The sequence below is a fragment of the Triturus cristatus genome, chromosome 11 (assembly GCF_964204655.1).
Source record: "Triturus cristatus chromosome 11, aTriCri1.1, whole genome shotgun sequence".
Classification (NCBI taxonomy): domain Eukaryota; kingdom Metazoa; phylum Chordata; class Amphibia; order Caudata; family Salamandridae; genus Triturus; species Triturus cristatus.
The window spans coordinates 1,115,492,048-1,115,515,358 of NC_140594.1; the positions used below are offsets into that span (position 1 = coordinate 1,115,492,048).

At 40.5% G+C, this 23,311-nt stretch overlaps 1 protein-coding gene across 3 annotated transcripts in view; it reads right to left on the bottom strand.

Moving 5' to 3' along the window:
- Positions 1 to 23,311, bottom strand: part of LOC146786130 (cytochrome P450 2J2-like) — a 115,911-nt gene that overhangs the window by 47,792 nt on the left and 44,808 nt on the right. For all 3 annotated transcript variants that reach the window (XM_085635633.1, XM_085635632.1, XM_085635634.1), the window contains exons 4-8: positions 19,191 to 19,351; positions 16,145 to 16,321; positions 13,285 to 13,426; positions 11,962 to 12,149; positions 733 to 874 (exon numbers count right to left, since the gene is read on the bottom strand). In XM_085635633.1, coding sequence (XP_085491759.1) covers positions 733 to 874; positions 11,962 to 12,149; positions 13,285 to 13,426; positions 16,145 to 16,321; positions 19,191 to 19,351 — 810 coding nt within the window. The remainder of the gene's footprint in view (positions 1 to 732; positions 875 to 11,961; positions 12,150 to 13,284; positions 13,427 to 16,144; positions 16,322 to 19,190; positions 19,352 to 23,311) is intronic.

Here is a 23,311-nt window from a genome sequence, read left to right on the forward strand (position 1 = left end):
AGTGATCTGCATGTAGGTATGCCTGTAAGGTTCTGGATGCTCATATATTACAGGTATCTATTAAAAGAGAATATATACATAGATATATACACTCATACCGTTAGATATTAAAGGGTTGCATTCTGAATATTGTGTTCATATTTCTGAACAAACAAAACATAGGCTAATGAAGTTATTAAGGGTGTGAAAATTGGATTTTTCCTGAGCTGTCAACTTAAACTGTGAAGGTGCAACTGGACTTAATTAGCATGTTTAAATGCCCCGCATGCACCTCACAACCTATAGCAGGAAACAAACCTGCCCTTTCACAGGTAAGCACCAACCCATACGTATCACCTCCTAAAGCTGGGTAAAGCACATATTGTAAACCTGTCTTCTAAGCATATCAATACGACCACTGACAAATTCAATAGTCATTCTTACTTCTTTTTTACTTTGTCTGGGAAATTATATATGTAATAATTATTAATAAGATGACCTATGATGTCACTTGGATCACACGCTTCTGCCATTTATTCTGGTGAAGCTGTAGTTTAATCTTGTTTAGTTTAGAAACAAACTAATGAAACTATTCATGGACAAGCTTTTGGTTGTTTAATATCAATAGCCTGGTAAATCAGTGGACTACCCATATCAACTTAAAGAAAATGTAGCAAGACCACAGGTTGGTTCAAGAAGAAGGAGCATGAAATATTTAACCTACTATCTGTTCTAAACCCTGCAAAGTCATACCTGCAGAGAACGGTAAGAAGGCATCCTTTTGAAAAAAGTTCCCTTCCTTATCCAGGAAATGGCCAGGATTGAACTGGTGGGGCATCTTCCAGTGGTCGGGATCATACAGAGAAGAGGAAAGATTAGCTATGACAAGAGAACCCTGTTGGAGAAAAAATAAACACTTGTTTTATTGCCAGATTGGAGAAAGATGCAATACATTCTTTCTGCCTCGCTCATGTTAGTAACTTGCCAGTACCCCATACAACTTCTGAATATGTAGCCATGTATTTTTTTAACCATCTGAGACAACATTGCACTTACTACATTGTCAATAAATCTTCAGTACAACACATTGTCCTACAGACTTGGTAAATACAGAGCCTCTACAATTGTGTGTTTAAGTTGCTCAGCTACACTTTCTTGTTTTTCACCCAGCACATATACCATTCCTCTTCTGAACAAATCTTCAATAAACTGTTCAGATGCATCCACGCTAAGCATTTGCTTGTGGTGTGAAGGATAGAGTCAGTTCCTTACTCCTTGCAGCTCAATATGTACTTTGTGGGGTCTGATCCATCCCACCAAGTTGGGTTTGGGTTATGTCTGTGTCATTCCAAAATAATAGCCTGCAAATGGCTAATGGTTGGTGCATGCCCCACCTTTTCTTACAAGTTAACTCCCATCGGGTCTTGCCGCGGAAACGAGCAGCGCTGCGCACTCTGCCTGTTTTTCTTCTCTTGCATGTAAAGCAGACCTCTCGATCCTCCAACACAGCAGGGGCAGCACTTACCATGCACCTTAACGGGCCCCGTTTTTTTTCTTCTCATGGCTTGCCTGCAAAGCACACCCCTCCCACCTCCGAAACTGCATGGAGCAGGCTCACATAGCGCCTTTATTATTATTTTTTCGGTGCCCTTATGTTTCTTTTTTTCCTAGCATTCAACAGCATCAAACAACACTCTCCGTGTGCCTTTATTTATTTATTAACATCGCTCGTATGCTTGTCTTGGGCTTCCTTTGGTATGCTTGTGCTTGCTTTTCACTTCTTTTAATGGGGTGGGGCTTGTTTTAACAGGAGGAGCAGACTTGTTTTATTTAACTGGAAGGGCGGGCTCTGCTTTGGGGGCAACGGAACTGTGTGGCACAGAGAAACGGCATGGCGGCTCAGTCACAGACACAGCATGGTGGCTGATTCCATAGAGGCACGGCAAGGCAGCTGATTCCAACTGCAAAAACGCGGCATGGGGGCTTAGTCCAGCACGCATGGCCACAGAGCAAGGAAGTACTTAAACCATTGCTGATGTCTCTTGTTAATTTCTTTACCTGTTTCGTCACTTGTCATCATCTACCCTTACTTTAATTTTGCACATACATGTTGGTCTTGCAGCAGCGATCCAGCGGTGGCTGCATTTGTTTGTCTGTACTTTACCACTGCAGAAACGCCTACAAGTGGCTTCCAGAGACATAACCTCATTTTAATTTGCATGCCAACGCCAAGCCCAGGGTGATACCTCTGTTCCTTTATACACAGGACATTTTAAATGAGCCAGGGAAGCTTCATGCACCATATACTAATGGGGTTTCTGCGTGTGGTGAAGGTCTCTACCCCTTATCCCCACACTCGAGCCTGCACTGTTGTTAAAAGTAGGCTTTGCTTCAGTTGCTTGAGGCCTGTTGCCATGCCCATCGGCATCCTGTCGCCTACACTATTGCCCGCATTTGTATAATGCTCCTCTCCCTTTATGGGGCGCTTTAAATCTGGTTCTGTGAATAATTTGAATGACCGGGCTGGTTGACCCCGACTCCTTGGCCACTGATTGTTTGTGGGACTAGGTTCTTCCTGCAGCCAATTTCTTTGGGATTAGGCATGGAGCTTTGGGGCCCTGCTTCCTTGTGAGGTTGTTCCTGCAGACTGCTTCTTAGTGTTTGCAGGTTTTGTTTTGACTTCTCTTGCTGCTGCCTAAGCCAGTACCACTAGTTTCAGAGGGCTCAGTGTTCACATCTAGAGGCAACATGTTTCATGGCAGCACTTCTGTGTAGTCCGCATGCTTACATCTATTGAGAGGGATAAAGGATGGATCAATTGTATTGCAGCATTTGTACAGCGCTTCCTAAAGCGATGCACAGCACTTAATTTACATCTGGTTGCTGGGCTCCCTTTTGGGGTGTACAATTGGAAAGATGTTGTTGAAATGTGTCGCCCATGGCATGTTTTGGTATGTACAAGTACACAATTGTAGATTAGCATTGTGTTTAAATATTTCCAGTAGTTCTATACTGTTTGTGTTAATCTTGACTTTTTTGCTTAATTTCTCCTCCTGTAATCTCTTAATTGTCTGTGTTTTCTACTGTGTAGTCGATTGGGTACTAATTCAGGTGAAAGGTACCTTATCTTTTTCTTTCTGCTGCTGTCCCTTCTCTCCCCCCTCCTCTCTTCTCCACACCTTCTGTCCTGGCCCTAATGTCTTCATCTGTCAGGCATCTGACCACGACTCTACTTTTAAAAGCCAAGTGTCTTTCCAAACCCTCATTCAGTCCCTCCATGCCATTCTGGCAAGGGCCAACTCAGATCTGCAGCTACTCATTCTTTACATGTCTTCCCTGTTGCTAGATAACAACTGGTTTCAGTTTCACAATGTAGTAAAGTGAATGATCAACAATTGACCAAAATCCTGTTGATATTCATTGCATGCCAATACCCAGGAAGAGGAACTAGCTTAATTTTGTTTTTGTTTTAAGGGGCCTGGTAGAATCATTTGGAAGATTAATGACAGATTGGACAATGCGTTAACAGAGGTTGTGATGAATGGACCTTCTGCTTTGTTGGGTTGGGGACATAAGTGTTTATTTTTTTTTCTAGTTCTTTTTTTATGTTGTCCATGCTCCTGCTTATAATTTGCTTTTAATTGCATGCTTTACTTTTTTCTTCTCTCCTCTCATCTTTATTTCTCCTTTACCATTCTGCTACTCACAGCCTATCTGAAGCTGTGATGTGAAACAGTGCATGAGCCCAACCATCTTGGCTTTAAATGGTTCAGGGTACCAGGAAAAGGTGTTTGTGCTCATTCTCCTTCCCACCTCAGTGCCTCACTGCTATAATGCTTTCCGTCTTGTGTCCAATGTCCTGTTGCTTAGCTGCGGTTCCATCTTCTTTAACATGACTTTCCTTTTGCATCTGCTGGTTATATTCTGTAATATGCTCTTAGGCACTGTAGTAACCCAAGACATAGCTGTGCAAAACAATATTCATGGGAATTCTTATAGTGTGCTGGTGGCAGGCTTCCCACCATAACTGATTGTTATAAATAAAAAACACCAAAAGTTCACATGTCCACTTCTATAAATTAATCGAGCACAAGGTACTCTTAGGCACAACACTGCTACAGCTTCTGTATTGGTTTTGAGGTCTCGAGCATAGGAAAGTGCAAGTTGTAAGCTTGTGAAATACCTATTGTGAATTTACAATGGTCTTAGAACCCATCCATTGCTTGCCATTGTATGGCTTATTTGTCACTCTGATTAACTTGCTTTTTATTCGTTGACTTCTATGGGTTTCCCTTCCTCCCATGTGTTTGTCCCTCCTCTGGTGCATAGCCTCTTCACTTGTGTCCTTGCATTGTTCACTTTTTGGAAATTAAACTTCCCTTTTTTAACCACTCCATGAGGGTGCATGTATTTTCCAGTGTTATATTCCAGTGTTAGGCCCATGTAGCAAAGTGGCTTATTTCTTACATTGTCCTCACAAATAAAATTTCCAAACTGTGAACTTTTGCATACATTTGTACCCATGACAATGTTGGATTAGTTTCCTAGAAACTAAACTTGTTTTACATCCAGCTTTGCACAACATTATCACAACGCCCTGAACATCATGTACAAGGTCTCGCTCCTTACTATGTACAAATGTCATCACTATCTTCATCCATGGGGCGACAGGGCTATATACAACATCACTAATCTATGCGTACATCGCGAGGTTGCATTCCATTATAAAAGATGATCATCCCGATAGATTGGTAGAGGAGGCGCTTCCACTGACATCGAAGGTCATTGCATGCTGAGAAATCACCACGAGGGGTCTGACATCTCGTGAGGGGTGTCCAATTTGTGACCAAGACAGGGTCCTTCACTCTATTGCATCAGTAATGGGGTTGGATCATCCCTTGGGGGATTCTTGGCTCTACACCTACACACACTCTAGGTACACTTTGAGTAGGATTCGCATCACAGGAATACGCTAGATTACTGCCTTGTTTATATGCTAGCATATATACAATTGTTTAGCACCATGGTAGAACAATATCTACTATTCAAGCTTTCGGTGCTTGCAATCACGTTTATCTGTGTCTACTAATCATTGCACCACACCTATTTTACGCAAGAATAACATTGGTTCAATCAATATTATTGAAAACGTCCCACTGTGTATTATCTGTCTATTCCTCTAAGAATACGTAAGCACGAGTAACTGAGCAAAAGGTTCTGTACTGGTTCCACGATTCCTGAGGAATCAGGGTTATCATGGTCAGTGGTTGCCAGAATTTATTCGCTCCCTGGTAGGTTAGGTGGGTTTACTGTGGCACTTTGAGCTAGCTGGTCTATGAGTCAACATAGCCTGCGTGGGGGGCTGGAAAGAGTTTTGATACCAAGCCCTTAGTCTATGTTCTCCGAACAATGCGCAGGTCCTATGGATTAGTAGGAACTGCACAACACCAGCTTTCTCCCTCATGTACTTCTTTCCTCTTGCACTGTAACATCCCAGACTGCATCAGTTTCAGCTTCATAACACTTATAATGTGCAAAAATAGGGAGAGGTCATTAAAAATTGCACTGTGTTATAGCAAGTTATCTAATTACGGCGCCAATAGCTCAAAGTTTCACAAATCCGAGACCAATTGCATTGCAAATGCTTGTTTTTTGTGATTTTTAAAATAGGGAAGGGGGGCTGTTTGCCCCCCCTCCGCAGGCCAAATTGGGCCCCAGGGACCCCATCCCCATTGGCCTGCCAATTTAAAGTGGGCACCTACAGGGCACCCACTCACAAATGGGACCGCAGAGCTGGTATTGCTTTGGGATCCAGGGAGCTGCTGACATGCAGCTCCCTGAGTCCCAAAGCAATGCCTGTTTACCTGCTTACTTCACAGCTAGCAGGGAAACAGACATGCTCTGCTTTCAACAAGTGAGAGGATGTTCTGCTCTCGCTTTTTAAAAGCAGAGAGTTGTTTGCTATGGCATGCCATGCCATAGCAAACTCCAATGTCCTGGGAGTAGGCTCCCAGGGCCATTGCTGGAGCCAGCCCTGGTGGGTGGCAGTCCCCAGGGCCTTCTAGGGCCTTCTAGGGCTCCTGGAGGGGGGTTGCACATCCTCCCTTCTTGGTTCCAATTTGCCCGGGTAGGTGGTGATCCCCGGGGATAGGGGTCCACAACGAACCTTCTTCATTATTGTATGTGTGCCCCAGGGAGGTGCAGTGGGTGATCGGAGATGCTCCCCCGTATATTCTTACAACCCTGGGGAACTGGCAGTCCCTGGGACTGTGGAGAGGCCTAGGGCCTCCCCCACATTGTAATTTTAAAATTATTAATATTGTGTCCCTTGGAGGTGACGGTCCCCGGGGTTACATAAAAGCTTAGGAGGGGGGCCTAATGAACCCACTACTTCATTTGCTTTATGCCCCCAGGACCTGGCTCACCAGGGGTTATTGCAAAGCATGTGCGGGAGTCCGTGCTTGCTTTTTAAAAACATTTTTTGTCTCAGATTCAGGGATTTACCCGCAAGTCAACATCATAATTAAAAAATGGAAAAATGCTTTTTATCGCTGCTGGGGTCCCACAGGGACCCCCCCCCCCACCATATCTAGGTGGGTCAGCATATTCCCAACCTGCCCCCTATGCTGCCAACACTTCCTGGTTAATGTGTTGACAGCCAATCAAATTTTTGTAGAATTTGCGAGTCCACTGGAAGGACTCACGTCCCCAGATATCTAAATTTCGTGGAGATTCGACAAGCGGCGCCAAAGTTATTGGCAAAACAAAAAACACTTTTCCTATGGGAACTTTGATCCTCACTATAACTACCTACTGGCGACTGCCGCCAGGTAATATATATACATATATATATATTGCTTAGTGGTGTTTGCAGTAGGTAGGTATGGTTAGTTCAGCCTTTCCATAGAGAAAGTCTTTTTTGGATTGCTGATAATTTTGCCCAAGTTTGCTGGGTCTGCACAAAACGTATAAAAAAAATGTTCATCCACCTCAGCTGCTTACTGGAAAGTTGTGGGGTGATCTGTCAAGCAGAAGCCGAGAAATAAGGGGCGTCCCAAAACACAAAACCCTTGTGCATTTTCCATAGACTTCTTTAAGACATGCTAAAGCAAAAACAACTAAACAGAATGAAAACAAATTTAGCAGGAGGAGAGATATTGGTTTGCAGAATATGTTTTTTGTGATTTGGTGTAAATCTGTTCAGTAGGTTTTGAGAAATTAAGTTTAAAAATTATTGTATATCTCGAAATTTGGTGTCCAGATATGCTCTGACTTACTATTTTAAAGGGGACTAGTCAATCTTGATTACTTGGTTACAACCTGAACAATATGTTTTGACAGCTGTTGCAAGGCTCAGGGACTTGGTCCCTGTGCCCTGTAAATGAATTTAAAAAATATGTCAGGGAGCAGAGTGAGCACACCCAGACCCCAAAGGGCATGAAAAACGTGTGTATTCTCAGGTTCTTGATAGTCATTCACATGATAACAATGGGTGTACTTATTGGTTTTCTTGTTGCAAATCCAACAAGAAACTGTAGTTTTCAAATGTATCAAACTGCGAGTCATAAACATATTATCAAATTGCCAATTGGGTTTAGGAAATCATACAAATTTGCTTGTTCAAAGGGGTAAGTTTAGGGCGTCCCTCCCAAACAGCGATTCCTTATGGTCTTTATTAATGTTTTGCAAATGAAATCTGGTTGCAAAACACCTATTATTTTACTAACACCTCAAAGGAAGGAAAGACCCAATTGCAAATTGAAAGGGGTCTACTAGAGAATCCTCCCTCTTTGAGAATTGTCAAAAGAAAAGGTTTTAGAAGTAGGCAGTGGTCTATGGGACCACTTCTGACTCTTAAAAAATTCATTTACAAACTTTTTTTTAAGCACATTCCATTTTTTGTTATGGTAAACGAACTTTGTTAAAAAAAAAACATTGCTTTCTTTGAAAGAAATCACAGACATGATGGTCTGTTGACCACAGTACACCATTATCCCTGTGATGACAGCAAATTGTAGAGGGCCGCATTTTGGGACCTAATTCATTAATAATTATGAGGTAGGTCAAATTGCGACCGACTACAATTCAGTATTTTGTAAACCAACCAAAAAAATTGGCTTGCAATAAACCATAGAATTTGTAAAAAGCACTTTTTGTGAATCCTGTTTAAGTACATCTGGCTCAACATGCGATAGCCATTTTGATGACCCATATTTTTGTAGAAGGTCTCAATGATTCTTTCATGAAGTCAAAAATTATGATGACAAGATCTAGGCTTAAATTGAGACTTGAACTTACTGATGAATTTATCTAACAAAATCCTAACTAACAAAGAGGTCCAATACTTATTAAAGGTTTATCTTTCACACCATTCCAGCATGTCAGATTCTTTAATTAACATTAACAATTTATCTTTTACATTTACTTTAAATAAAAAAAAAATTACATTGAAAAACTTTTGGGAATAACACCACCTACAATCTCCATAATGGAAAAAAATAAAGCTGAAAATTAATTTATCATAGGGAATGTACAACACTCACTATACAGACAGAGGTTTAAATTGAAATTATTCATCGCTAAACTTCCAAATATATGTTCAGTTGATACATTTCCTAAAGATTGTTTACAGGAAATTGAACACTTGAAATGTTACCATTCTAGACTGAATACATGAGATGAATATTTGGATAAAATTATTGTTTGAAAAACAACAGATCTGTCATAGTAGGGACAGGAGATATGAGAGAATTTTGTGCTTTTGAACCTTTCAGATTATGATAGAAATCTTTGATTTTAATTGGGCAATGAAAATGGTATGTCGTGGTTGGAATGAGGCGATACCAAAGGGGATGATGGACGGAGCGTTTGAGCAAATCAAAAACTCACCCCAGTCAACTGATCTGGGTTTAATTCATCATCATTCTTTAGCTCACTCCACCACCCCAGTTCAGACATGGCCATATGTAAATCAGTCTGACCCTGTGCCTCATGGGAACAGTCCAGCCCGAGCTGCCAAGCCATGTCTTCCCTGGACCGGAAACAAGCATCCTGGGACCGGTTTTCGGGTTCATAACCCTCATAAGCCAGGCTATCTTGAATCCAGTGGCAAAGTGAGCAAGGGACCCACGTCTGGGCATACCCATCGCACTCAGGGTGAAAAGTGTTACAGCAAACAAATGATGGACAGAATGCTGACAATGCAAACATTCTCCCCCAGTCAAAAGATCTGGGTTAAATCCATCGTTCTTTTGCCCACTACACCACCCCAGTTTGGACCCAGCCATATGCAAATCAGTCTTGACCCTGTGCCTCATGGGAACAGTCCAGACCAAACTGCCAAGCCAGGTCTTCCCTGGACCGGAAACAAGCATCCTGGGACCGGTTTCAGGGTATGCCACCGTTCTTCAGCCAGGCTAGCTTGAATCCAGTGGCACTGTGAGCAAGGGACCCACGTCTAGGCATACCCATCCCACTTAGGGCGAAAAGTGGGACAGCAAACAAATGATGGACGGAATGCTGACAATGCAAACATTCTCCCCCAGTCAAAAGATCTGGGTTAAATCCATTGTTCTTTTGCCCACTACACCACCCCAGTTTGGACCCAGCCATATGCAAATCAGTCTTGACCATGTGCCTCATGGGAACAGTCCCGCCCGAACGGTTAAGCCATGTCTTCCCAGGACCGGAAACAAGCATCCTGGGACCGGTTTCGGGTTCATAACCCTCATAAGCCAGGCTATCTTGAATCCAGTGGCAAAGTGAGCAAGGGACCCATGTCTGGGCATACCCTGCCAACTTAGGGTGAACAAAGCGATACCAAAGGGGATGATGGACGGAGCGTTTGAGCAAATCAAACACTTACCTCCAGTCAACTGATCTGGGTTTAATCCATCATCATTCTTTAGCTCACTCCACCACCCCAGTTCAGATATGGCCATATGCAAATCAGTCTGACCCTGTGCCCCATGGGAAAAGTCCAGCCCGAATTGCCAAGCCATGTCTTCCCTGGACCGGAAACAAGCATCCTTTGACCGGTTTCGGATTCATAACCCTCTTCAGCCAGGCTATCTTGAATCCAGTGGCAAAGTGAGCAAGGGACCCACGTCTGGGCATACCTGCCAACTTAGGGCAAACAAAGCGATGCCAAAGGGGATGATGGACGGAGCGTTTGAGCAAATCAAACACTCACCCCCAGTCAACTGATCTGTTCATGCATGGCCATATGCAAAACAGTCTGACCCTGTGCCTCATGGGAACAGTCCACCCCAAACTGGTTGGAATGACGCCTTAAAAAATGTTAAAAAATGTTAAAACTAAATTGCATTCACAGTTTAATGAAGTAGTGCAATGAAGGCTTTCTCGGCGATGATGCATATTGATATTTGAAGATCAATGATCCTACTATACCACTATTTTATTTTATTCCGAAGGTTCACAAGGAAATTTTGTGCCCTACCTTTAGACTTGTAGTATGAGGCGTAGGGCTGTCAATGGAAAGATCTCAGAATATATAAATAATATCTATCACAAACTTTATTATGCTCCGACTTGAAAGACACAAAAGGCTACTAGAGTAGGATTTAAAGCATTTCATGGGGCAATGATTTCTCTTAGTAACAAATGAGGTCCGAAGCTCATACAGAGAGGTAGCATAACAAAAAGATTTGGAAAAGAATACCATTACTTTAATATCATGAGCAGCAAATTTATTTTGACATACTAAAATGCTTTTAGAAGTTGAAGGATTTGTTTTGCATAATTACTATGTTCTGGATCAAAAACAACACTTTAGGTTGATGCAAAGCAAAGCAATAGACTCAAGGTCTGCTCCCTGTTGTGCCAATATGGAATTGCATGATGAACAGTAGGCCGGAATGAGAAGGTGATGACTTCTGGTTACAAAAGTAAACTTGAGTGAACCAGTCAGCAACAAGCAAAGTGGAAAGGAAGCAACAGAGATTTGAGGCTGCATGAAATTGAGAAATTCTGACTTAATGATGTTGACTCTCTTCCCAATTGACAAGCTTATTACAGAAGATGGAAACATTCAATTCTGCTGAAAATTATTTTTGAGGATAGTGACTTGTTGATTGTGAGCCACGGGTAGGTTTGGCAAAATATCCACATCTTGGGTTGTAAGATGGAATAGCACAATAGCAACTCAACATTCTGCTGCACTCCAGAGTTAGGATGCGAATCCTGAGGAAGCTCAAAATATATTTAAAACATATAACCAGTGTTAATATTTTAGCTCCTGAATGAATGATTTACAGAGAATAGAATTGAGCAGTAGCACAGCCTCAAAGGAAACATCTGCTGTGCCTTATATTGAATGTATCAGATACCGATTGAGAGGAAAATATATGCTTCTTATTTCTCAAGTAACTGTAATTTTAATAGTTGAGTAATTCTACCATGAGTAATTATATGTGTTAGCTGATCATACATTATGGTGTAGAAAAAAGAAATGTAATGATTTTAATATGGGTATTTTAATGTCCTTTGATTTGCACCACTGTGCTGTATGTTCTTCTTTTCTTGTATCACTGTGCATACTGTACAGATTAGCCTCTGTCTGTCATCATCCTCCTTCAGATCACCTTTTACTCTGCTCAGTATTAGCCTTTCTTCAGTCTTCACACTTTGGTGAAATACTCAATTTTTCCACTGTGTCAAAAGCTCTAATAAAATGCCAGGTTAAATTTTAAACTGGAAAATAAACTCCATTGCCCCAGCAAAAACATCCTTTTTGCCCTTCCTCCGTCACAGTCTACTTCGCATGCTGATGATGCTTTGTAATTGAAACATCAGTGTCTGTTTCCTGCCCCATGCTACAATATAGGTAAGCCTGCATATTGCCAGTTGATAAACTTTGTATTCTGTGTTAGGTTACCTCAAAATGTTGTTATAGCTGTAATTGGCAGATCATACTCACGACTCTGCTTCAAACGTTATCTCTCAATGCCAGTACATACATACCTTTTCAATGTTGAACCCTTGCAATGACATGTCCTGCACAGTCTGCTTAAGCATGCCAATGGATGCAATGTTGCTTATGCGTAGTATTTCATGAATTACAGCATTAGTGTATGGAACCCTTTTTCGGTCCTCATACTGGATGACCTGAGATTCACCAAGAACAGCGGACAACTCCTTCTGAACTTCCTCTGGAGAGAAAAATTTACAGAGGTCAGTGAAATAGTCTTATTATCACCTACAACATTAACAAATGGGGAAACGTAGGGGGCTTTTGAAACATGTTGACCAAGTAGGATGCAACTCATAATAGTATACCCCCTACGTTTCCCCATTTTTAATGTTTCCAGCTAGGGAAGTGAATAAAGTTTATTTTTTCCACTAGCCAGGCAACTTTTAAAATTGCACCACTATCTTTCCCGACCCTACCACTTCTACTTCTGCACCACACATAGCATTTTTTCACTTCAATCAAGTGCTCCCACATCTCTGTAGGTTGCAGCAGGCCCTGCCCCGTAGAGGGACGGGAAGACCCCCATGATGGAGCATGACACTAAGGGATTCTTAGTGCGTGAGGGGTATTTTAAAAACACATAGTGTTTCTCAAGACAATTCCGTGGGTTGAAACACAATTTTCCCACCACCTTCATTATAGCTTTTAACACAAGTAAGGATATATTGAAAAGTGGTAGAATCTCTTTGTTTAATTAAGGTCTGTATAGGAGGACAATTCTACTTTCACACCTCTTTACTCCCCTTCTTTGGTTTTTTTGCATATAATGGCTGGGCCCAGGTTTATATATAGCTAGTTACTGAAATATCCATTTAACAGCATTCGTAAAAACTTGCACTATTTGTAATTTTTTTACTGTTATTAGTTTTTATGGTATTCAGCAGGAAAGGACACTTCACATCCAGTCCTGCTGTGCCACCATCATAAAAGGTAATGAGCCAACACATACTGTAAACAGAGACTGTACCAAGGTTGGGTGATATCACTTCTGCTGCCCCAGGCATTTGGGGAATCAACATAATTGATTGTTTCCCTAAACATGGCCATGGTAATCTGTCAACAAGACTATCTGTGAACAGTGCTTGCTTTGAGCACCCGTGACTCTTGTGGAATGCAGTCTGAACTCAGCCCTTGTGTCAGAACAGTCAATGAAACATTCATCCCTTTTTGGACCTTCATGCCCAACAAATAAGATTCTTTATTTAGGTTTGTTAATATACTTAATATGTCCACACCTTGGCTTCTAAATTCATACTGCACAGAGTCTAACAAAATACGTCTTTGGGACTCATTGTATTCATCATAAATCCCACCTTGGATTTCTGGGTGATTCACCATGTAGAGCAGTGCCCATAGTAAAGCCGTGGTGGTCGTCTCCATCCCAGCTGCGAACAAATCAGACACCAGGCGGATCATGTTATCCTCATCAAACGTAGAGTTGATATCATGAGAGTCCTGGAGTGGAAAAAAAGCATTCACATTCAGCAAATATAAAACACTAAATAAGCTTAATGTATTGTGAAAATACCCAGCCATGAGGACTGATGAATGACATACAAAATGTTTGTTTTCTTCAACAAATGCCATCGATGGAAATGAAAGTATCAAACTGTAGAACCAAAATTCCATAGAAAAGGACTAGCACCTTTTAAAATTGATTACTGAAATTAAAGCATTAATTTGAAATCTGGGATTGATAACATTCTATATTGATGATTGGGGTGAGGTTATAGTCTGAACTCTTAGAGGAGTAGGTAATGAATGTGAACTACCCTTGTCGAGGGCGGTGGTAGAGAAGAAGCTCATTAGTAGTGGCATTTGTGGAATCAGTGACTCGAGTTTCAGGAGAATGGTTAGAGTGATATCTGCATCATTAAACGAAAAACTCAAACTGTTAGGGCAGATAGGAAAGAAGGAAAGGATTAAGGAATAATGGAATCAATAGAGGGGACGACGGGTTAGATTTATTTATTCGTGTTTGCCTTATAATGTGCCAAAGGTATTGCACTTCAGCCACTTAAAAAATCTGCAACAGTGTCTTTGCCATAATTCTGTAGGTATCAATGGTTTGTTGGGACTGTGTTTGTAGATTGGTCCTCAAAGAACTGCGCCAAGGACTTGACGTTGCAAGCGTACTGAGGCTTGTGGCCAGGTTCCTTTTTACAGAGTAATTGGGGTGTTCATGGAGAGGTTTAGATGGTGATTGAAGGCCTCACTTCAAAGGGAAAGTATTTGAAGTGTAGGTTAATTTTCTAATTAAGGACTGAGGCAATTCAAGAGTTGTGAACCGAGAGCTCTAAAGCTTTTGCCACAATATTTTGAACATTGAAATGAGGTCCTTCATTATGAGCTCATGGTTGGTAAAGATCATTGCACAAAACCCTCTTTCTTGCCGAGATCAGATTAAAAAGTGACATGGACTTTTGTAGTGCAGTTCCTATTTCCCTTATAGGCTCATTATTGGAATAATATACACTATAGTTTTGTGCATAGGACTGAGGTCAGTATGCTCGTATTGAGAATATTAAACTTAGTTACTTTTTGTGCCAGCTAACTCAGAGGTCACTAGAAACTTCTCGAATGAACAAGAAGGGATTAGTTTCTGACAACCGCATAAACATGATAACTTTGTTTCCCTTTAGAATCGGAACAGTCTCAGAATCGTGGAAACAATAGATAACAGTTTCACTCAGTCAATCGTGCATGCTTAGTTTCTTCAGAGTTACACAGAAATAGAAAGACGGGCGTTTCAGTAAAAGATTTATTGAACAGTCTTAGTTCTCGTGTAAGAGATATGAGCTGTTACAATCGTTAGACAGTATGCGAGATATAATATGCACAGCGTAAGCAGTAAGAAGAAATAATACTGCAATAGCATTGTCGTTTAGCTATGACACATATTTACATACATATATAAATAACATAGGCTAAAATGTGAATACTCATCTGGTGCTTCTAAATAGTTCTATCCCAGTGTACCTAACCTAAGTGTAGTACGAGGTAAGAAGTAGGTGCTGTTTTCTATAGTATAGTTTATACTAAGTTTGTATGCCAAGAGTCCCTCTAGGTTCTGATCAGCTCCATACCTTTAGAATGAGAGAGGTGGGAATCTCTTTCTGGATCCTGAACTCTAAAACCCCACAAGGGGAGTCAGAACACTGGAAGCTGGAATCTCTGCGTGCAGGGAAGACAGCATCTGTTCAGTGCATCATGCTGGGACTCGAACTCCTTCCAAACTTGCCGTGGTGAGCCGAGCAGCATCAAGCTAAATCGAGCCGTGGTTTGCCATGGTAAGTGAGGGTATATTTATACCTGAAGGTGCTTAGGAATGTTAGAATTGACGTAAAGTTGGGCAGAGGAAGATGTCATGAATGAACCACTAAGAAATAGTAGTTCATGCATAATAGATGAGTTCTTGTAGAAAGCAATAATCCCAGCAGGGAAAATCCCAATGGCTTAAGGGTCTGTTTTCTAAGAACTCGTTGTGACATGGGATGGACGGATGTAGGTGACCATGCCTGTATTTGGGTTGCACGCCTAATGCCTAAATAAGGACTGGAATTCTATGCCTAAATAAGGACAATGTGAGTTGTGCCTATATAAGGGCATGATTGTAAAGCCTATATACGGTTATCTAAAGCGACACACAACACTTTACTCAACTCGATAATTACTAGGTGAAATAAAGTTTGCATCCCTTGTTAAATGTTTGCAGATAAAACCTGTCAAAATTTTAAAAGGGAAAAATACGCAATATTGGATATGCAGATCTTTGTGCAGTTACCACCAAAACTCAATTAGCTTACCGATCATAGGTTGTGATCGGACGCATTGAGGGGGCACGGTCTATCGATATTCCTGGCCCATAGTTCTGCAGGCTTTGAGGGTGGAGCAAACATTAATATGATTCACTTAACACAGAATTTGGCCATTGGTTTTGGAATCTGAGAAGCGTCTGCATTTCTTTGTTAATTGCTCTGGCATTTATTATATTTAAATCAATGAGATAAGAAGATGATAGAGCCAAGTGTTTGATAAGATCTTGGAACACAACAGCCATAAAAGTCCCCGTTGTATCATGATTTATTTGATGGCCACTTTTGTTTCTCACAGGCTTGATCAATTTATTGGAGGCAGAATAGACCAGTCAATGGGGCAGCAGTGAATACTCACTTGCGATATTTTAGTTTGGTAGAAATCAATCAAGTCCTGGGGCTCTTCAGACATTCCATTCTCTTTGTGACTTTTGATTTCCTTCTTCACAAATTCCTCTATACTGGCAAAGCATTTAAAGATGGTGTTATGAGGTCCTGGAAGACGCCGCATCAGCCAGGGGAAAACATCAAAGAGCTGGGGGGAAAGGCATTGGAGTTAATTAAGTAAAGTGTCCTTTTTGACAATGGGTACAGACAGAGTACTTTCTGAATTATTGTCTCCTTCTAGATGCATTCTAGATTATTGATAGACATTCATTGAGAGTTTTTCTCTTGTTTATTTGTGTGTATGTGAGTCTAAACAAACTGAAATTAGCAAGTGTATTATAAAAGAAATACAACATAAGAGAATTGTGTAGTGGCATGAACTATTGAGCATTAGTGATGCACTGCAGGGATTAGGGAAGATATATTGAGATTAAACCCTGCCTTCTTACATCTTGGTTCCACTGTGGACTATTACCTTGATTGGCCTCCTCACAAACATACAAATAAATGGTCAAAGACATATAATACAGACTCTGATGAAGGTGTCCTCTCTTCCTTGAAGAAGCACCCACCAGGCTTCTATAAAAGACCACAAAGTAAGAGGGGTTGTTATGTAGCCATGAGACTTTTCGTCAATTCCTTTTCTAGGCTGTGTAAGCAAAGACAGCAAGACTGTGACTGAGGCTGGATTGGAAATGGGTAACACTGGAGAACCCCTCCTGGACCAAAGGCAGTAGTCCACTTTCATAGCCAGGTCGAACATAGGAGCATTATTCCTGCCAACCCTAAAAAGATTTATGAGGGATGGGTGCATGCTTATGTATGTAGAAAGATACATTGGTTCCTCCAGTAGTGAAATAGTGCTCACAAGTCCTTCACCATCTTTGAACTATTGGAATTCATTTTCAAAACCACTCAATTGTTTGTACGTCTTGCAGCCCACTTTGCACAGAGAGAAAGTTGAAAGAAAGGCCCATTGTGAGAGGAGGTTTTGCATGTTGAAATTAGATACTATCTCAGTCTGGTACATAAACATTTTCCAGGCCTTCTTTTGCCTCTTGTTCAGATCTGACTGTTCTGTTTATGTGCCTGGATCCTGGTCTTTTTATTTTAATGTAATTCCAACATACAGGTTGAACATGTGTATGTGCCGGAAGTAAATTACATGAGTGCAATATATTGATTACAGGTAAATATAGTGCAAAGTGTCTATATTAACCTATTCTACAAAATACATTTAAAATGTGTTGAGTACATCCAGAGTGTTTATATGCATTCCTATAGACTATAAGTGGTCCTCAATATATACTCCTCATATTTTGGAAGTGCCCTTTCTTTTGTCTTCCTTACTCCAGATCGCCCTCTGGCATTTCTCTGTGTATCCCCTGTCCGAACCTGTGACATAGCTTGTGTCCACCAGTGGTCATCCCTTCCCTTTAGAATCAGATCTTTATTCTCTATGTCACTGTCTAATTTCATGGTTCAATACTCAACTCCCACTGCCACCCTCTAACCCCACACATTCCCAGTATTTCTCATTTCCTGCAACCCCCATATCCAGCCACACTCCCTGGCCCACCCCTACCCATCTGTTGTGTATCACAGCCTCAAACTGAACCACATCTATTCATATTGTTCCCTAATCTAGCCCCACTATCTAGCTCACCCAACTCTCAATTATTGGTGAACCAAGTCTCTCTCATCTTTTTGAACTCCAGTGTTTTGCCATTTCCATTCTACTTCCCCACTGTTGATCTGCTTTGTAACTGTGTTGTCAACTTCACAACATGATAGAGTTCCCTAGTGTAAGAAATGTATCTTTGTGCACCAGAGTCCCTGAGATATTTAATTTGTATGGAGCAAGATTGCTGGCAGTTTGGGTGTCTGTGCATTAAATGATTGCTAATGAGCTTCCACTGCATGTGTTTTGTCCCTTAAACAGGCCAAAGGCTCTGGGATAAACCAACTATTATATTTGATAGCTGTGTAGGTCCACTGGAAAGTGCACACAAATTCTGCAAGTGGCATTAAAGACAAATACGCCATGTAAGACACAGCTAGACTTTTGCCACCTAACTGGCTTGCTAATCCCAAACAAATGAATTGAGAAACATCCATGACATACTGTGGGAAAGGCTGCAGTGCCAGAATATCACAAGATGCCAGTTGTTGACATTCGAATAATACATCTGTTATTAAGCTAGTCTATTTTGACTGTACTTGAAAGTGGCCAAGTCCAGATGCATAATGATCAGATTCAAAACATCTAAGTTGTTCCTACATGCATATGGATAGGAAACCGCGAGCTGAAAGAGCTCTGTTTTCAGGAAACCATTACACCAGAGTATTGTAAAAGTCTGTATTATTGCACCTTTCTATAACTTAGGATTTGGAGCTACTAGAAACACCAATGTTGTGACATTGTAGTAGTTCAGGAAAATTAAAACAATCAGTGAATACAGATTTTTACTGCAAATGTAACAACAATATTTTCTAGAAAGGTCGTTCTGGTGTGAATGCAATCAATATTTTTTTGGGTGCTAAATTACTTTGGAAACTATAACTTATTTAATTCTTAACTTTCATTTTATTTAGCTTTGCCATTTTTCTTTTATTCTGTTCAGGCCCTGCACATGTACCTCCTCAACTACTTCTGCAATTGTGCTGTACCTGTGTTTGATTTTGTCTTTTGCGAGTTTTATACTCTCTCTTTTGCTCTCCCCTGCCTGACATTTCTCTCTTAATTGCTGCTTCCCCTCATTCCCCTTTTCTTGTTTTCCTTCTTTAGCTTCTTACTATTTCTCTGCTTTTCTCATTTCATTTCCCTCTACATGTCCATCACACTTCTTGTCCAGTTTTCACAACACCTATTTCCAAAAACCTACATGCCTTATTTACCTGCCTTCCATTCACATGCTTAATTTTTATCTGTCTCGCCAAACCTGCAAATATCTGAGTGCAAGGTGTTTCTTATGACTGACAAATAACATAGAATATGCTGCTATTGTGAGACTCACCTGGGCCCCTATGCTGCCTAGCTTCTTAGTAGCATCATCAGTGGCTTCAATGAGCTGATGGAATTCTTTATCATCCCTGGAGAAGGTATGCCCAAAAACCACAGCAGAGATCACGTTGCTGACAGAATGGACGATTGCTGGAGAGGGATCCAGGCTTTTCCCTGTGAGCAAAAAAGACAATGAGTTTCTGGAGCATGCTCTAGCAGACCAGAGAGCTTAAGGGCCCACATCTGAAGTCCTATCAAAATAAGAGAAGGAGAACTTGGATGTGAATGCTGTGCAGGCTAGTTCATGGGATTGTTTGAAACATACATTATCATGCTGTTTTTCTTAATTTCTAGCTGTCAAGGTTAATCCCTGGTTGTTGCAGATGCGGGGTCATACTGGCAATATCAGTGAAATTGCAAATGTTCCCTCCTTACCCACTAACCAGGATAATGGATTCTTGGGAGGGGATTTACAAACATGTTGCACTGGGCTAACGCCACAAAAGTAACGCTAACCAGCGCAATTTGTTTTTTGCTATTTACTTTCCATCACAAAACATGTTTTGCGCTGGAGAGCACCCGTAAAGTAGCGCAAAGAAGCGTTACTTAGCACTGACGAGGCGTTCCCATGCAACCACCCATGCCTTTTAATGCAAAATCATATTTACAAAGATTTGTTGATATGGTTTTGTGCCAAAATTTAACTTGCCTTCAAAGGAGGTGCTAACAGGAGAAATGCAGTCATTTCTTTGTGCTTTTCAAACTTTGCATGTGTGCTGCACTGTGCAGCACGCATACAAAGTGGGAAAAGCTTTGCATTGTGCCTAGGCATAAAAGTTTGTACCGGGACTGTACCTTCATGTACCAAATCTTTTCTAGACTCATGCACACACCCTACTGTAATGGCGATACGGTGTGTGCCCGGCGCACGGCAGCTGAAATCAGTGTAGGCGCAAGGGAAATGGGAAGAGAGAGCCATATCTCTGAAGATATGGTGCTCTCCTACTCCCTCCCTGTCGCATGGTGGGGGGGCTGCGCTGCATTTTCCACATGTCTGTAATAGAAAGTTGGTCTCTGAGGCCTCATTTACTCGCTGGGAAACCTGGTCTATCCTAAAGGCTTAAAAGATTTCTTTTAGGCATTATACAAACATTTATTACAGTTGAAGTAATGAATGTTACACCAGAGTTGTTATTCTGCATAAACAAGCAGCACCTTAATATTACATTTGTCATATAAGTACTTCCACTTTACAAATAGTAACTTAAAATCAATTAAAACAATAAAACAACCCAAATACATTTTGGGAGTATACTGTGTAGGTTTTTTGTAGGATGTACTCCAGGGAATGTCTTCTTGTAATAAGTTTTTCACTTGCCTTTTTCAAAATGTTACAATTTTTACGATGTTCTGGAAAGTTTTTTTTTAAACATCTCAAATTTGGGGAAGTCATACTTTTCATTCCCTATGCTACAATCTACATTACTGAAGGGAAATAAGTGAAAGAAGGTTGTGTAAGATATGTATCACCGAGTTATTGAACAATGAACTAAATATGCTTCACATCACAGTTTTTCAAATTTAAGAAGCATCTTAGAACATTGTGTCATTAACTGGGTATTGGCAATGAAGGGAATGTTTTTAGCACAAGTACAGTGACCAAGTACTAACTAAAAGTGAAGATTGGCCTGTCCTTGTAAACTACATGAGAATATCCTTCAAGGGGCTATTCTGAGTACCAATAATGTCGGATTTGGTTGCCAACAATTGTTGTCAGTGGGGTTTATATTACATTTCAAATGTCTATTTAGCAATATTCTTGTACCCATTAACATCAGTTTACATGCTCTAAAACGTTTTTGATCTTTTCACTGAAAAGTCAACTTGTAAGAAGTTTTTTACCCGCTTCTTTTTTAGACTCTTCAATCTTTGTGTTTAGAAAGTTTATGTTTTTCCCAGACATATTACATTTGCAGAAACAATGTCCTGGTATTTCACATTAGTCTTTTTTTAAATCTGCATTAACAAAATGCTAGCCAGAGAAAGCTGTGTAACCCATATGTAAACCAGTTTAGCGACCATGAAACAAATATGGTTCAAATTTCAATTTATGTTTAAATTACCAGCCATCCAAAAACAATGGTATGTTTCTGATTTTGACAGTGAATCGGTTCATCAGTGACATATTATAAAACAGTACTATATAAGCATAAAGATCAATCTCACTTTGTAAGCTACTTCAGATTTGTCTCTGATGGACTCTGTGCAGAGAACTAATGAATGTCAGATTGAGTGGCAACAAACAATGCCAGTACAATATGATGGTCAGCAACAACTTTGTACCTTGAAAGTCATATGCATGTTAGTTCTTATTCTATTAAATTATCCTGATTCGCTTGCTGCCAGGTAGCATTTCTTGCAATCAATATTATTAGATTTTACATTTCACATGATTGTGGCATCTATCGAGCCACTAACACACATCGTTCACACTGTTATTTAAAATTGCTAGACCCGGGATAGAAATTTGATTTGAAGTTTTATTAAGAGAACATGCTGCATTATGTTAATAGATATGAGTATGAGAAAGGATTTATCTCTGTTGAAGTATTTGTGTTGTAATATGTATAGCTTAAAATGTGTAATGTTTTCTTATGCTATCAAATACATACGTTTGTACTGATATTTCCTAATTTAGGTGGACAAGGGGATAACATTCTATATCTGCACCTACATGTAAGAACTAAGACCTTCTGGTGTCTCTGATTCAAGTGGTTAGGTATGGACTTCTCATGTGATAAGTGAAGAACCAACACTTTTTTTAGACCTATGTAACTGTGCAATGTTAAATCAGGTCCTCCGCCTTTAGTGGAAATGCCCATACACTTAGGATACTCTCACATTAATAAGAGTCGCATCGGTCCTATGTTACCAGGGAGAATGCATGCTTCTCAGGTTCACAAAGCTGTTTCTCCACAAACTCAGGTTAGGAGATAGGAAATAAAGTAAGTATCGCAAGGCTCAGAGCATTTCTTCCCAATGCTGACATGTGAAGTGTAAACCAACACGAACTTTGAATGGTTTTACTACTTAGAACTAGTCATCTCACTGTTGTTACTCCTTGTTACTTTTGGAGTATGTCTTTCGATATGCAATGTTCTCCTTTTGAATGTGTTCACCGTATGCCTTCTGTAAAGCGCTCTGATACCCTAGCCTGGGTCTGACTCGCGCAATATAAAACTTAAAAAATAAATAAATAAATACAAAATAAAATCCTTGTGGCAATTCACTAATTAAGGGAAAGAAAAAAATCAGGATGCTAGAAAGGTCCCTTTCTTATGGTGTCACATTTCAGCCTTCTAAGAAACCACCCTGTGCTTGTGGCATTCATGATTTATTTAAATTTGAGACCTTTGGTTGCCACAAGGTATTTCTATTCACCTTATTCCCTCATGGGAGAGAAGCGCCCCATTAATCAAAGTTCATCCTGAAACAAAAGCCTTTCTGCTGTCACTATCCATTAGCATTAGCAGCCTGCATTTCAATGACACTCCTGACACTAGGCTATGGTGACAAGCTTAGTTCTTGCAACCTGAAGAAGGCCCCTCTCTCCATAAGCTAGAGATCACAGATAAGCCTAGAAGATTGAGATTTTGCTTTGATCCTAAAGTTCAAGCTCAGTCCTGCTATCTTAAAAAACTAGAGAACAAAGCGTACATGGATTAAATCTATTTTACTATGCCTAACTGTGACTAGGTGATTGCCTTGTAAAAGAAAGATTTACTTAGGAATTTATGCAAAGTGCTCATTGAATTACCTCATAAAAGTGCTACAAAGGCTATGCTAGGGGTACTTAAGGGCTAGAAAGGAGCAGCCACATGTACCGTTGATGAGAGCCATTGGACATTCATGGCCATTGTTCCTTTCCACCCCAAATTCACTTCTGTCTTCAGAAGCCTTTTCTTGCCCCCTAAAAGTTATCACATAGGCATACTTACAACTATGGTCTACGTTGACAAACGTGTTGCCGATAAATGAAATACCACCAGGGGGCATTTAATGCTACCCTTTTATGTCATGGACTTTAGGTGGGCATGCTATAAAGTAATTTTATGAGTATCATAGACTTTTTTG